General features: G+C 49.2%; 2 protein-coding genes and 2 non-coding genes across 5 annotated transcripts; 3 read left to right on the forward strand and 1 right to left on the reverse strand.

Annotated features, from left to right (window-relative positions):
* Positions 1 to 452: 452 nt before the first annotated feature.
* On the forward strand, positions 453 to 534 carry TRNAS-CGA (transfer RNA serine (anticodon CGA)). Its single transcript has one exon. It is a non-coding gene; the product is annotated as a tRNA-Ser (tRNA).
* Positions 535 to 3,459: 2,925 nt separating this feature from the next.
* LOC118974657 (NADH dehydrogenase [ubiquinone] 1 alpha subcomplex subunit 1-like) lies at positions 3,460 to 3,826 on the forward strand. Its single transcript, XM_037028173.1, is given in 2 exon segments — positions 3,460 to 3,558; positions 3,560 to 3,826. Coding segments are annotated over 2 exon segments (213 nt in total). The 5' UTR covers positions 3,460 to 3,504; the 3' UTR covers positions 3,719 to 3,826.
* Positions 3,827 to 11,344: 7,518 nt separating this feature from the next.
* Positions 11,345 to 11,415, reverse strand: TRNAG-GCC (transfer RNA glycine (anticodon GCC)). The gene has a single exon. It is a non-coding gene; the product is annotated as a tRNA-Gly (tRNA).
* Positions 11,416 to 11,491: 76 nt separating this feature from the next.
* HES7 (hes family bHLH transcription factor 7) lies at positions 11,492 to 15,600 on the forward strand. Of its 2 annotated transcripts, XM_037028291.1 has the most exons (5): positions 11,492 to 11,653; positions 12,006 to 12,072; positions 14,020 to 14,115; positions 14,692 to 14,779; positions 15,100 to 15,600. In XM_037028291.1, exons 3-5 carry the CDS (start codon positions 14,020 to 14,022, stop codon positions 15,540 to 15,542), a joined length of 627 nt encoding a protein of 208 aa, XP_036884186.1. In that variant the 5' UTR covers positions 11,492 to 11,653; positions 12,006 to 12,072; the 3' UTR covers positions 15,543 to 15,600. The 2 variants fall into 2 exon arrangements, with proteins under 2 accessions (XP_036884186.1, XP_036884185.1); XM_037028290.1 differs by lacking the exons at positions 11,492 to 11,653; positions 12,006 to 12,072 and adding an exon at positions 12,884 to 13,124.
* The last annotated feature ends 366 nt before the right edge of the window (positions 15,601 to 15,966 follow it).

The raw sequence follows: 15,966 nt of genomic DNA on the forward strand, positions 1-15,966 counted from the left end.
CCGAGCCAGTTGACAGTTATTGCTGAGGGGCCAACGCATTTCCACCTGTTCCAAAGGGCCTGCCTTGGTGCAATCGAAAAATTCTTACCAAGTCAAATTCTTTGAGCTTCGGTGGCCGTGCTCTATCACTGAGCATCTCCAGGCTGAGTCCCACTTCCCCTTCATGCCCTCCGTTGAAGTGGGCATCCTTTGCCTTTAAGGGTGTAGGGCCCTGTTCTCGGATTTTGGCTTATTTTGTTGGGGCTGTATTTGGCTCCGTATTTGGCTCCGGGCGAGAAGGGGGAAAGGAAAGTTGCTCCCAAGGGCTGCTGATGGCTAATGCAAAGCAAACATGGTCAGCTGCACCCAGCCAGGGCACACATGCATAGATGTCTCCAGACAGTGGTTTAGGGTCGCAGGAGGTGGGCCTATTTATAAGCAACTACAGTCGCACAGGGCACATGCTCTACGTGGCTGTGATGGCCGAGTGGTTAAGGCGTTGGACTCGAAATCCAATGGGGTCTCCCCGCGCAGGTTCGAATCCTGCTCACAGCGTTAATAGTTTTGGGAACATGCATTACTGCCTTCGGAAAAAATAATTTGTTTTCCCCACCGCTTTCTTCCCTTGGAGAGCTCGCATTTATTCTGAACTCGGGAGATTCCGCCACACTCCGCGAGCGCCCCCTAGCAGGCCTTACACTCCATACTACGTACACCTCTGAAGGCTGTGTACAGCAGGGCCGAAGTCTGGTAGCTGCCGATATGAATTAAAAATTCCACCAAGGTCAGACGATTCCTTAAGGATATTTGGATGTTGTAATCCATTCACATTGCCATTCTATACTATTTCGTTCCTCTCCTGACACCTCAAGCCACAAATCCCTGAATCCTCTCTGAGGTTTGTATGCTGTTTCAGTGAGTAAACAAGGCATTCTGAAGGCATTGCCCCATCGATATCCACCTACCTACCTACCTACCTACCTGTCCTTCTGTCTGTCTGTAGCCACATATTTTTCCTTTCCCTCGTTACTGTAGATGAACCCTTCCAAGTTAGGTCAACCCCTACCCTTACTAGATAGATCTCCATTTCCTTTTTGGCCCACAAGTGTTCAAGAACACTTCTCTCTTTCCTGTACCATCACATCTTCCCAGTCTAATTGGATTATTCCTACGAGCCTACAAACATACTGAAATGTATTCCAATTTAGAATAAGCAAGACAACAAGTTATCTTGACTTCATGTCCCCCTACAACCTCATTCCTTTGTTCCCCTCTCCTGCAAAGTTAGTTATACCCACTGTCTCTAATTCTATCCTCCCAGTCTCCTTTGAACCATCTCTCTTAAGGTGCACCTCCCCCCTACCCCAATTCATCAAAGCTGCTCTTGTTAAGGTTACCAAATGACCATTTGACACACATGCTTACTACTCCCTCTTAGAAACACTCTCTTCACTTGCCTTCTAGGAGACAACACTCTTCTGATATTCGTTCTACATCATTAGCAGTTCATTCACAGACTCCTTTGTTGGCTCATCATCTTCTGGATCTTGAAATGTCAGAGTGTTCCCAAGGTTCAGTTTCCCAACCTCCTCTCTGTCTGCACCCACTCCCTTAGTGATCTCCAGTCTCGGAGCTTTACATATCAACTAGCAATACATTAATGCCTCCAAAATTTTCATCTCCAGCTCCAGAACTCTTCCCTGAGTTCTAGATGCATATATAATATCACCTACATATAATTTCCACTTGAATATCTAGTAGCCAATTACAAACTTAAAGTATCCACAACAAATTCCTGGTGGCCTCCCCGAAACCTGCTTCATCTGTGGGTCTTTCCATTTCAGTTAATGGAAATTCCATTTCTTTAGTTGGTCAGACTAAAAACCTTAGGATCATCTCTGATTCTTTTTTCACACATGGCACATCAAATCACTCAGCAATTTCTTATTTAAAATATTTTTAAAATTTGACTACTTGTCACTACTTCACCACCAGACCCTGGCCCAAGCCACCCTCATCACCCTCATCTTTCACCCAGGCTGTTTGTTACATTAGCTCCTAAATTATTTCCTTGCTTTTGCTTTGGTTCCTTGTTCCCTTACAGTCTACTCTGAACATAGAGGACAAAATGATCTTTTTTTTATTTTTTAAAGATTTTATTTATCCTTTAGAGGGGAAGGAAAGGAGGGAGAGAAATAATAATGTATGGTTGCCTCTCACACATTCCCCGCCAGGAACTGGCCTGCAACCCAGGCATGTGCCCTGACTGGGAATCAAACTGTGATTCTTTGGTTCACAGGCCCACACTCAGTCCACTAAGCTACACCAGCCAAGGCTGATCCTTTTAAAAAATAAATTAGATTCTGTCATTCCTCTTTTCTTTTAATGGGCTATCAATATGAATTCCTGGTTTTTAATGTATATAGATAAAGGAAAATGTATGCACATACACAACCTAAACACATACATATGAATATATTTCCTAGCTCTGTCCACTGGGAGAGCCTAAAAGGAATGTTACACAGGGAGTGATAAGTAGGCCAAGGGTCCAGATCTTGGTTAGTGAATATCATTCTAAATTGAACCAGGGCTCCTTGGGAAAAAGGCTTATTCCAGAGCTGTGGTTAAGGAATTACAAGAGAATCTTGAAAGATTTTGTTGTACCAGAAAGTAAAGAGGTACTCAAGGAGTGTTGGGTATATATAAAAAAAACACAGCAGCTAGGGGGTATAGTCAAAGAGGTTCCTATTGGCAAATTTGGGACAATAACTAAAAATGCCAGAAAACAAAACAACTGAGTATTAAAATAAATACTGATTGTGGTGGATTATAGCTCATTGAATCAAGTAAGAATCCAAAGTTCATACCAGTACAAATAAATAAATGGGAGGAAAACTGAAAGCTTTTTCTAGTAAACTGCCAACTAATAAATATAGGAGTACTGAAGTTAGAAATCAGCGGTGGACACTACATTAGTGGGTGAACTTTTGATGAGATAGTAAAGAATCTCAAAATGTCCTCCCACAAATTATGTATTAATTACTACTAAGGGGAAATAATAATTCTACAGTGGAGAACCCTGGCAAACACCACTTCACCCATGTGATCCAAGTGAATATCTCAGGTTGGGACACACTGACATGTGTCTTCTGATGTGATGCATTGAGGACACGACATCACTTCTGGGGTGACATTTCTGCTAAAAGTAAATAATCTGAATGATTTGAATTTGACTGTTCTCTATGGAGAAACCTCTGACAAAACAAACTGAAGGACATTCTACAAAATGACAACCCCAAACTCTACAAAACTGTGAAGATCAACAACGAAGATTCTGCCAGATTAGAACTTGATAATCAAGCTATCAAATTAAGTGAAGACATTTTCAGATATACAATGTTAAAAAAAAAAAAAAGAAATCCCACCCATTCCTTCTCAAAGCAAACTAGAAACTGTGCAACAGCAAGCCACCGACTTTTCAGGGACCTGGAAGGTGTTTTTTCTGGCTTTGGTAACCTTGCTGCGATGTGGTTCGAGATTCTCCCCGGGGTGGCCGTCATGGGCGTTTGTCTAATCCTTCCCGGGAATTGCCACTGCGCACATCCACAGGTTCAGTAATGGGAGCAAGGAAAAAAGAGTTGCCTATTATCCATATCAGTGGAATTTGATGGAAAGAGATAGGCGTGTCTCTGGAGTTAATCGCTACTATGCGTCAAAGGGTTTGGAGAACATTGATTAAGGAGCATTTTCCTGATTGATGAAAAATAACTCCATTATACTCATCTACCCCTGCTAAAAGGTTATGCAGCGTATTATGTAGTGCATAATAAACATTAAAAAGTAAAAAGAAAAAGAAAAAGAAACTGTGCAACAGCAAATCAGAGGAAGTAAGTCAAGAGGACATGAGTTATAAGAAGCCCAGAGTCTAACACAAAACACGCGGTGGGGCTTCTCAAGATGAAAGTAAAGAAAACCCCAGGAGCAGTGTAGCAAAGACAAGCAGCACCCAGTCCAGGTTGGAGCAGTAAGCGTGCTCCAGAAGGAAAACTCTTTTTTTTTTATAAAGATTTTATTTATTTAACTTTAGAGGGGAAGGGAAGGAGAGAGGGAGAGAAAAAGGGAGAGAAATACCAATGCGTGGTTGCTTCTCATGCATCTCCTGCTGGGAACTGGCCTGCAACCCCAGCATATGCCCTCACTGGGAATTTAACCACGGTTGTTTAGTTTGCAGGCCTGCATTCAATCCACCGAGCTACACTTCCAGGGCCAGAAGGCAGACTCTTTAAAAGAAATTTTAAAGCTGAAATTAAAGAACTATGTGACTTGTTTGCTCACATCTGACAGCTTAAATTGAGTTTGGGCAAAGAATAATACATTATGGAAAACTAAATAAACCAAAAAATAAAGCAATTATTAACACCATGAAAAATAACACTACAATGAAGGTGACTCAAGTGCAAAAATATTTACCTTATCATAATTATATAAACACTAAATACCCATTTAACTAAAAATTACAATAACAGAACTGGAAGAATGAGGGAAAAATAAAAACATCTGTGGCCAGGGTTCTGGAGGAACAGAGTAGAAAGCCAGTAGAAAGTGTCTAAAACGGGAGAAAGGAGATCAGGTACACAGTATGTTATTCAGAGATATGAAGTGTAGATTAAATGGTAGAACAAACAACTATGAGCTGTTGATTTGCCTCTGAAGAGTAGGAGTCGGGAACGTAGAATGGAAAGCCAACTAGACAGAAATCTAGGAAAACTAAATAGAAGCCGTCTGGAAAAAGGAAAATTAAAGAATCGTAAGTGACATTTAAAAATATGTTTATTGATTTTAGAGAGGATGAAAGAAACATCAGTGATTGAACCTGCAACCTTTTGGTTCATTGGATGATGCTCCAACCAACTGAGCCACCCCAGCCAGGGGAAGGTATGTTCTCAACAAGGGCAAAAGTAGGTGTGGAGGAGTAGAAAAGAGGCAGAACAAAAGGACACAAACAAATGAAAACATGATGGGAGACTGAGGAAACATGAGACTATGGACCTGCCCTGCACTCCAGAACTTGGACATCCCAGGAGGCACTGTCAGTTCTGCCAAACCGGGAGCCAAGTAAATACTAAGCTCTTTGACTCTTCACAGGAGCTGGCACTCAGTGTTGTCATTTCACTAAGTTTATAGAACACCTTCACAGGCTCTGAAGTTACTCACCTTCTAGTCAGTATTCCCAAATAAATGAGTTTTTGATTGTTTGAAGAAAAACAGCTGATTAAAATAATACTTTTTAAATGTTAAAAAAAAAAAGATTCTTTCAGATTGAGACTAAAGAGACACAACAGCTAAATGCAACATTTGATCCTGTATTGGATCCTGGATTGGGGGGAAAAAAGAACTATAAAGGAGGTCAGTGGAACATTTGAGAAAATCTGAATATGGACTGGGGATTAAATAATAGTATTATACCAGCTTTAATGGCCTGATATTGGTAATTGTACTATTACATACTATTATGCTACAACTGTCCTTGTTAGGAAATACAAACTGAGTGACTAGGGGCAAAAGGGCCTGATTACCCCCCTAAATGGTCCGGAAAACTTACCCCCCAAATGGTCCAGAAAACACATATTTTATATTTGGAAGGCAGTGATAAAGCAAAGGGGGCAAATGCAAACAATTAATGGACCTGGGAAAATACTGCACTGGAGTTCTTCGTATTAATTTTTAAAATATTTTATTTATTTATATTTAGAGAGGGGAAAGGAGGGAAAAAGAGAGGCAGAGAGACATCAATGTGTGGTTGCCTCTCACATGCCCCCTACTGGGGACCTGGCCCACAATCCAGGCATGTGCCCTGACTGGGAACCAAACTGGTGACCCTTTGGTTGGCAGACTGGAGCTCCATCCACTGAGCCACACCAGCCGGGGCTCCTTGTATTATTATTGTAACTTTTCTGAAAGTGTGACATTATATAAAAATTAAAAATGCCAGAAAACAAAACAAAGAAGCAAAGGGGGAAAAAACAACTCCATTGGCTTCTCAGCTTCTCAGCTCACTCAGAGATGAGTAAGTCCAACAAAGTCTTCTCAGTGGCCTAGATGGTTCTACGTGATCAGCCTTCTGATTTACAGCTCCAATCTAACCTCCATTGCAACCATGCCTATGCAGGCCCTAGTTGCTCTCTGTTCCTCTGACAAGCCAAGCCTTTCTGTCACTTTGCCTGGAATGTCCCCTGCCTCCGCCCCCACGGTATCCTTGTAGCTTGAGCCTTCACCTTACAGTTTACCTCCCTGGTGACACCCTCTAAAATTGTAGGTCTCACTCTCTACTCCCCTGCTTCACTTTTTCCCATAGCACTTATCACCATCTGACAAAAGATAAGTTTTGTGTAATGTTCATTTGATTCTTTCCTCCACAAGAAGTTTACGACTCATAAGGACAAGGAGTATTGTGTTTTGGTTTTGGGATATATGGAGGTCTTCTACCCTGATTCTTTCTGTGACTCAGAGGCCAGGTCCTCCTACTTCCCAACCCCCAACCCTCGAGGACCCAACCCTCAAGGTACTTCCCCTACCCAGGACCCAGGGGGTCCCAGGAAGCCAGCCTTCCCTTTGAAGAACAAAGAGGGAGGAGCTGAGCCTTGGAACCCAGGCCTGGGGAGACATCACAGCAGGGGAGGGGAAGCTCAGACAACAGGATCAGCCCATCAGCCTGGTGCTGTCTAAGTTCTTTCCCTGCCCCCTGCCTCCCTAGGGGCCCAGCTCTTTTGGACAGGAGCTCCCATTTCCCAAGCCCAGACATGGCCCAGCGTTGAAGAGGCTGGAGGTCCAGACATTCATACAGACACCATGTACACAGACACAAACACAGACAGACACACATACAGGCCCACGCTGACACAGAGGTGTGCCAAACACAGAAAGACCCTATCCTATAACCCCAGCCCTGGGAATGGGGTGGGAGAATGTCCTCAGAGCCACATCTGCACAGGAATAGTGGCTGGAGAAAAACTCCCCAGCCCCAACAACTGATCTCAGGTTAGGGGAGTCTGAAGTGTATGTGTGTGTGTGTGTGTGTGTGTGTGTAGGGGTTTATTTACTTATTAGTTTTTCCATGACTATTTATCTCCTTTATACTCCCCACCACAATCACAACACTGTTGTTGATATTGATGCCCATGAGTCTTTTTTCTTTTTGCTGGATCCCTCCACCACCTAACTACCACTGGCCCTCCCAGCTGTCAGCCTGCTCTCTTTGAGTCTGTCTCTATTTTGCTTGTTAATTCAGTTTGTGTGTGTGTTTTTTTTTTGAGCAGAGAGGGCTTTTTAGAAAAATAACACAAAATTAAGTACAAATGGCAGTATTTAGAGGGAAATAAGAGACGATAACTTACAAACTTAAAAAGCTTACAAATGTCACAGAGCCCAGAAAAATAACATATTTGTATTATCTGCCTGAACACCTCTATAACACTTTCCACAGACTAGCTACTGGCTCTACACATTTCGAATCTTGTTTCTCCTCTACTACCCACTCTTGTCACTGGGTACATTCATATCACACATGCCCTCTGGCATTGCACCTTCGCAGCACAAAGCCTGCTAAGTGGGCACAGGGGATAGGAGTATTCCTGGAAGCCATTCTTACACCAGGGTGGCCAGGCTAACTTAACTGTGTGTGGAGTGACTGGGAACCGTGTTAACATATCCCACAAAAATATCAATCTTATTTCTTTCCAACTCACCTCCCCCCTAACCGAATCCCTCAAAATGTCCACAGCCAACATAGGTGGGGGTTGGTGTCGGGGAAAGTGAAGTGGAAAGTGACAGTGGTCTTTATCATGTATAGTTAAAAATATCTTCAATTTGCAAATTTTACAGAAGCATATAGCCATGTGAAGATGTTGCTAGGGCCCTCCCAGAGGCCTGTGCAAATGAGGGGTCCTGAAGCATAAACTTCTTTGTTTTTTTTTTAAGATTTTACTTATTTATTTTTAGAGAGAGGTGAAGAGAAGGAGAAAGAAAGGCGGAGAGGCATCAATGTGTGGTTGCCTCTCGCACGCCCCCTACTGGGGACCTGGCCCACAACCCAGGCATGTGCCTTGACTGGAAACCCAACTGGTGACCTTTTGGTTTGCAGACTGGCGCTCCATCCATTGAGCCACACCAGCCAGGGAGCACAAACTTCTTTACCTTCGTGGTGAATTGGCCTCTGAAACGTAAAATGTTTGATACCACATCTCAGGTGGACTCTCAGCCTGCCTGGAAACCTTATTCTCCTAGTTTAGAAGGCTTGTTTTCCTATTCTCTCAAGTGAACATTTCACACCTTTCTCCTCAAAGGACGTGTATGTAGCTCTCTTCCCTCCAGAAATGAGCTTGATTCATTCTTTGAGAAAATGAGAGCAACTAGAGATAACCTGCCTCATCTTTCCCCCACTCCAACTGGCTCAAGCCCTCTGTCTCACCTGCCCACCTACTAGCTGAGGCTGATTCCTCTATCTGGCCTTGGAGTATACCAACCTCACCTCCGCCCTCCCCCACACCACAGGTTTTGGTTATTCCCATCAGCCTCAAACCCTTTCTAGCAACCCTCATCTCTGCTACACCTACCTGCCACACACTGTTCTGTTCACCGTTCACTGTTCTGTTCACTGTTCTGTCCACCGTTCACTGTTCACAGTGGCTACACCACTGTCTGTGTGCCTTCACTTCCCATTCTTACCTCAATCGGCTCAGTGGGCTGCACAGTCACTCTCCCCCCAGGTCATCTGTGACTTCCAAGATGCTAAACTGGATGGTTGCTTTTCTCTCTTCTTTTCTGAACTCCCAACAGCTTAGCTAGAGCTCATTGCTCCCTCTTTCATACACTTTCTTTTTTTGTTTCCTGGACACTCCACTCACCTGGCTTTTCAGCTATCTCTCTGATCACTCTGGATTCCTTTGACAATTCTCCTTCCTCAACTTGACCTCAAGTGTTAGGATGCCTCAGGGCTCCTTGCTCAATCTCTTCTCTTCTCTCAGTCCATATTCTATTCTTTCCCTAGGTACTCCAATCTCACTGCATTAAAAACCATGTCTTCCAGTGACTTCCCTGTATTTACCCTCCAGCTCTGACCCTCTAACTTGTATATCCCTGGACTCCCCGGAACCTCCACTTGGATGTCTAAGGGGACCTCAACTAACCTGACTAAAGTATAATGCTTATTTTCTCTCCCCAAACCTTTTCTGTCCCCTCCTCCTTCCCATTTCGATAAAAAAGCCACCACCAATCTCCTTGTTGCTGAAGCCAAAAACCTAGGTGTCCACTTTCTTTCTCCACTGCCACTACCTCCGTCAAGCCACAATCATGTCTACCCAGTGACTGCTCCGGCAGCCCAGATGATATGCCTGCTTCCATCCTCCACACAGCGGCCAAGGTGGTCTTTTAAAATATAGGTCATGCCCTGGCTGGTATAGCTCAGTGGATTGAGTGTGGGCTTTGAACCAGAGGATACATGGTTTAATTCCCAATCAGGGCACATGTCTGGGTTGTGGGCCAGGTCCCCAGTAGGGGATGCTCAAGAGGCAACCACACATTGATGTTTCCTCTCCTCTCTCTCCTTCCCTTTCCCTCTATAAAAATAAATAAATAAAATCTTTCTAAAAAGTAGGTCGTAAATATAACATTCCTATTAATATTCTCCACTGGTTTCCCATGGCGCTTAGACCAAAACCCAAACTCCTGCAGTTTCCAGGGCCCTGTGCGATGGGCTCATAGCCAATCACATAAAAAACTTCAGTTTTTATCCTTGCACGCTCTAAATTCTCTATCCCAGGGACACTGGCCTCCTTTCTTTAGCTCCCATCAGCAAACTCCGTTCCTGCCTCACAGCCTTTGCACTTGTTCCTTTTGCAGGCACTCATAGCTGGCTTAGCGAGGCTCAAATATCACCTCCTGATAGAGACTGCCTCTGAACACGAGTAACAGTAGCACTTACTTCCCTCTGAAGTCATTGCCTTATCCGATTGACTCTCGCTCCACCCCAGCTTTATACGATCTGCATTTACATTATTTTCTGCTTTCTCAATTATGTCTGTCTTCCTGCCCACTATAATGCGGTAGCCCGGACCCAATGTACCCTGAAAGCCTAACCATACTGAACACACAGGAGGCACTCCATAAATAATAACAGTGACTGCGCGCAAGACGTACAGATGCCCAGACTGTTGTAGAATTTCCTTCTGGAGGCCACTGTCCCGCCTTAGAATTGAGAAGAGAGTATTCCCAGTCACTGACACAATCCAGAGACAAGAGGACCCAGACTCCGGCCCAGGTGAAACAGGCTGAAAGAAACAGGAGACAGAAACCAGAGGCAGAGACACAGACCCAGAGCGAGTTTCAGTGACCAAGAGAGACAAGGCGAGACGCAGGCTCAGAGCCTCAGAGACCAGCCAGAGACAGGCCTAGAAGGAGGGGTGCGGAGGGAGGCCGAACACGCCGGAAGACAGAGGGAAACCTGCGCTGCCGAGAGCCGAGCCTCCCCCGCCCCCACTTACGAGTGGCCCCTGCATCTGGCGAGTGTGCCCCGCCGCCCGCCGGCCCGACGCGTGCGGGATCAAAGCCACCGGGAAGGGGCGGGCGAGGAGGTGGCAGGAACCTGGAGGTGTGAACAAGCTTCCCAGGGGATGGCAGGAGCGTGGGAGCGCAGAGTGCCGGCAGGCGACAGAGACCCGGGGAGCAGGCGAGAGATTCCAGAGACCCGGAGACACCCAGAGATCGAGACGCAGACGCAGATGCAGAGAGAGACGGAGAGGCTGGAGAACCCCGGAGCCAAAAGAACCAGAGACAAGAAAGAACCAGAGAGATGAGCGCAGAAATTGCTGAGACCAGGAAAGAACGTGAAGTATAGAGACAGAGACGCCGAGAAGTACTCAGCACAGAAAAACTGCGACAAAAAAGGCCGAGACACCTGGACTTGGAAAAAGAAAGGGCGCTTTAGAGAGAACAGGAGGTAAGACAGAGAGAGAGCGAGGCGGAGAAATGGAAAGAAGAACAAGGCAATTAGAGTGTGTGGGGCGGGAAGACCTCGTCCCGCCCCTCGGAGAATCCAGAGGACCCCTGGGGTAGGGAGCCGAGCGCGGTGTCTTTTCTCAGGGTCACGCCTGCAGAGGTGCGGGCACCCGGGGCGGAGGAAGGGGTGGGGAAGGCAGCAGGACCCCTTGGCTGGGAAGATGGGCGTGTGAGGACGTGAGTCAGTAAACCCTGCGATAAAGTAAAAAAATTAAAAATTAGTATTTGGTTGATATATTAAACAAAGATGCTGCTCAGACATAATATCAGATTTCTTTCTGTTTGGAAGGAGAAAGAAAAAAAAGCTCGTACTTGCATTGGCCGGGAATCGAACCCGGGCCTCCCGCGTGGCAGGCGAGAATTCTACCACTGAACCACCAATGCACACGAAGTCATGTCTATGCCAAAACTTAGAAGTGTTTAGATAGCTGTGGTCAGGTGGCTTGTATGAATTGGGGACCTGGTGAAAGAGAGATTCTGAATAGTTCACCAGGGTGGAGCGAACAGGCCATTCTTCCTCTCGCCGGAATCCGGCCACCCAGTCATAAAATCGCCCCATATGGCCAGGGGCGGCCCCACACCCGGGTGCGAACAGCCCGGGGCCCCCAAATCTCGCGTGCAGGTGAGAAAAACTCAGCCTGAGCCCAGGTTCCCAAGGAGGGGGGCAGCGGGGCCTGCTGGGGTCACACATCTGCGCTCCCATTTGGCCCAGGTAGGGGGAGGTGGAATTACCGGGGGCCCTGAACCCAAATGGGAGCGCCCTCCCCAAGGTCTGTGTCCCTTGGGGCTCGGGCTTTGGCGTGGCAGGCTCCGTGCAAAAACAATAAAGTGTGGAGGGGCATGAGAGGGCTAGGCGGTCCCATTCGTTTCCGACTCTGCAGCTGTCTTCCGACTCGGTCTCCAACCTTGTCTTTACGTCTCCTGGTCCCTAGCACTTTTGCTGCCCCATTAAATCTCTGATTTTATCTTCGCAGGCATTTTGTCCCAAAGTTTCCGAGTGTTCACGCGTCATTTTGTAGAAGGTCATGGTCTAGGTTTGAGGTCGGTGTTGATCCCTTTTTCCTATCCCTTTCTTGTCCCTACCTGCTCTCCTGCAGTCCCGAGGGGATTCTTGGGAACAAGCAAAGCGAGCACATTTGTGTCAGGTGTTCTGGCAGCCATATGCGTAACTGTCCTATAACTTTGAATCAAATAACTTGTAAATGGAAAGATCTCTCCACCTCCTATCTGTACTTCAAATCTTCACTCCCTCTTCCTTGGGGTTCCCCCCCCCCGCCCCAGTCCAGATATCCCTCAGAATGATCCTTTCCCCCATCATATACTTTACTCTGATTCTATAATAGATACTTGATAACATACCCCCCAACTCTTTCTAGTGCATATCTCAGTATAAAACTATCTGGGTCTAGACAGCGCCCAGCGCTCATGAGTGCTGTTGACCATCGTTCGTTCCTCCGGACTCTGATGTGTGGACCAAGTCCCTTTCCCTGTTGCGGAAATTGAATTCGACTGCCCTAGATCAAACAGGGCTTCTCTTCCACCTCCAGACAGAGCCCCAGTTGAATTAGACAGATTCACCTCGCACAGTCAGGTCTCTCCCTGTCTTAAGTAGGAGATAAAATTTGGGTGAAGATGTATAGGATCTAGCCTAGGGGCTAACTTCTACTTTACCGGTCAGTGAGGGTAGAGAGACCTCCCCCAAAAGCTGCGATTCTGGGGAGAGTTTTGACCCCAAATAACCTAAACCCTCTCCCCCTAATAACCTCTTCCCTTCATCTGGGACCCGCCTCATTATACAGCCTTATGGTCCTTAAACCAGCTGGTGCTGCACTGACCCCTCATTTCCCACACTCCCAGGCCAGGTCAACTCCATCCCCTCCCCCTTGCGCTCCTCCCCCTTCCGGGAGCCTCGTGCCCGGGGCCAAGCTGGGAGGGATCCGGGTGCCTAAGAGGGCGGGTCCGGGTCTCCCCTGTCCCCCCACCCGAGAGCCTGGGGGATATAAGACGCAACGCGCGCAGGGGCTCGGTCCACACCAGGGTCCAAAGGAGCGATGGTCACCCGGGATCGAGCCGAGAATAGGGACGGCCCCAAGGTGAGAGGCGGGAGAAGAGGGAGCGGAGATCCCTGGTCCAGTCAGGGGACCGTATCTCTGAGACAGTGGGTCTGGGAAGAGGCTGGAGACGCTGGGCTGGAAGGGGGAGAGATGCACGGGAGTTCCAAGGAGCCAGGAGCTGGGGAGAAAGCTGCAAAGTATGAAGAAGGGATCAGGGTCAGAGCAGGACCTGCGTGGGAGGCAGAAGCAGAAGCAGAGGTCTGGGGTTTGGGTGATGGGAGTTGGCAGCTTGACGCCTCGAGGGCGTGGGAGGGGGCTGGTGTCTGAGTGAAATAACCAGGAGGAACACAGAGCTAAGGGAGGAGGGTGGAAACAAAAAGCTGAGATATACACTTGCTCCACGCAGGCTAGACCAGTGGGCACTGGTCCGAGACCAGGTAGAAGATTTTATAACCAGTTGAGAACGGTGACCGCTTAAACGGGTTAGAAAGAGATGAGGCACGGTTGCGCTGGGTATCTCACTTTCTACACTCAGGGTCGCCAACTCTGAGTCCAGCACCTTGTGGCCCACGTGTCTGGGCGCAAAGAGGGCCCCCAAAGTTCTCCACTGAGACAGAGACAGACTGCACGATGCGGAGAAGTAGAGAGAAAAGAGGAGGAGAAGGAGAGACACAGAGAGGGGAGGAGGGAGGACGAGACTGAGAGAGGAGAATTCAGAAGACCCGGGAGAGAGAGGAGGCGAGCTTCAGGCACTGCCCCTAGGGGCGTTGGGCGGGGGGAATGGAGAGGGATCGAATGGGTTGGGCCTTGGACTCTCAGGAGTCTTGGGGAAGGGGTGGAGGCGGGACTATCCCAGCGGCGGGATTCCGACTCCCGCGCGGCCGCGCTGAGTCTTGGTCCGGTCGACCCGCTCTCCCTTTCCTGCTGGTCGCAGATGCTGAAGCCGCTTGTGGAGAAGCGGCGCCGAGATCGCATCAACCGCAGCCTGGAAGAGCTGAGGCTGCTGCTGCTGGAACGCACCCGGGACCAGGTCAGTCTTTCTGGACCCCAAGCATCCCATTCTTGCGTCCCAGGGCTTCCCACTTGGGTGGGGACATAAACTGGCTGCATTGGAGACCCTGGCCCCAACGCATCCTGACCTGAGTCCCGCCCTTGGAATCCCATCCCAGACCCCCTCTTGCTCTCAGAACGCGATCTTCATGGCCACCCCTCGGGTCTGTAAGTTTCACACCCGGTTCTATAAATTTCACTTCCAGGGTGGGTGCGTTTCAACCTCTGGGTCTGTAAATTCTTCCTCTTCCTTCCCCTACCCCTAAACAGCCAGCAAGGGGAGTTAATTTCAGTCATTGGGTTTGCTACTTCAATTGCCCTCCTCATAATGCGGGATCGATTTCATTCCCTCGGGTTGGATAGTTTCGTCTCATGGTGGGCGAGGACCATTCTTGGTCATCTCCACTCCGCATTTGGTAGCGCGCTCCGTGGTCAGCGCGCAAATGCGGTCCGGGGGCACCCCCAGCTCCCGCATCCCTCCTTCCTTTCTTCCCCCTGCCACTTTCCCCCTCTCTCCCCACCCCTCTGTCTTTGCGCCCTCCCCTCCTGTCTATAGAATCTCCGGAACCCGAAACTGGAGAAAGCAGAGATACTGGAGTTCGCCGTGGGCTACTTGAGGGAGCGAAGCCGGGTGGAGCCCCCGGGTACAGCGCGGGGGGTGGGGCAGCGGAGGGAGGGAGAGGGGATTCACTGAGGTCCTGGCCGGGGTAGATGGGCGGAATTTGCCGTGGATGGTGGGCTTGGGGAGTGGCAGAGTCTGCTCTGAGGCGAGGTTAATAACACCCGCGCGTGTCTGTCTCTGTGTCTCCCTCATTTTCTCTCTCTGTCCGTCCATCTGGTTTCCTGTCTCTGTGCGCCTGTCGGGCCTTGGTACCTCTGCGCTCCGCCCCTTCCCTTACCCCTGCTGGGCCCTTGCCCTGACTGCCCGTCCTCCCATCGGCCGCACCCACCGCCGCGGCTCCAGGGGTCCCCCGGTCCCCAGCCCAGGACGCCGAGGCGCTCGCCAGCTGCTACTTGTCCGGATTCCGTGAGTGCCTGCTTCGCCTGGCGGCCTTCGCTCACGACGCCAGCCCGGCCGCCCGTGCCCAGCTCTTCTCTGCGCTGCACGTCTACCTGCGCCCCAAGCCGCCCCGGCCGGAACCCGTAGATCCGAGGCCCCAAGTGGCGCGCCCAACGCTGGACCCAGCCGCCCCGGCGCCTGGCCCCGCGCTGCACCAGCGCCCCCCAGTGCACCAGGGCTCCTCTAGCCCTCGCTGTGCCTGGTCCCCGACCCCTTGCTCCCTCCACGCCGGGGATTCCGGCGAGCCCCTCACCGGACTGCTGCCGCCTCCTCCGCCTCACAGACAAGATGGGGCGCCCAAGGCCCCGCCGCCCCCGCCGCCCTCTTTCTGGAGACCTTGGCCCTAAGTTTTTGGGGGGTGGGAGTGGGGCTGGGGGTAGGGTAGAGACTCCAGCCTAAGGGCAGCAGAGGGACCCAGGCGTCGGGGTGAGGAGGTGTCGGGGAGGGCGGCGGGGCGCGCGGGCGTAGCGCGCGGGTGAGATGTGGTCTATATTAGAGTATCTATATAAATATATATTTCCCTGGTTCCTGTCCCTTTCCCCTACCCTGCCTCCCCCGTGTCTAGGATTGTATCTTCTCTGCCCCTAGCCCAGCCCCAGTCCCTTCTCGAGTCCCTAGTGCATGGAATAAAGTGGTTATTAAACCCCCGTGTGTCCCAGAGCCAGGGGCCTGTTATCTCGGCGTCCACGCCCACTTTCCCTTCCCTTTTGTCTTCCATCCCTCCCCCTCCCCTCACCCCAGTCTTGCTCTCCATGGCCCAAGCCCCGGGGC

Source organism: Sturnira hondurensis, unplaced genomic scaffold, assembly GCF_014824575.4.
Source record: "Sturnira hondurensis isolate 20B ecotype Veracruz unplaced genomic scaffold, ASM1482457v3 Scaffold0019835, whole genome shotgun sequence".
NCBI classification, from domain to species: Eukaryota; Metazoa; Chordata; class Mammalia; order Chiroptera; family Phyllostomidae; genus Sturnira; species Sturnira hondurensis.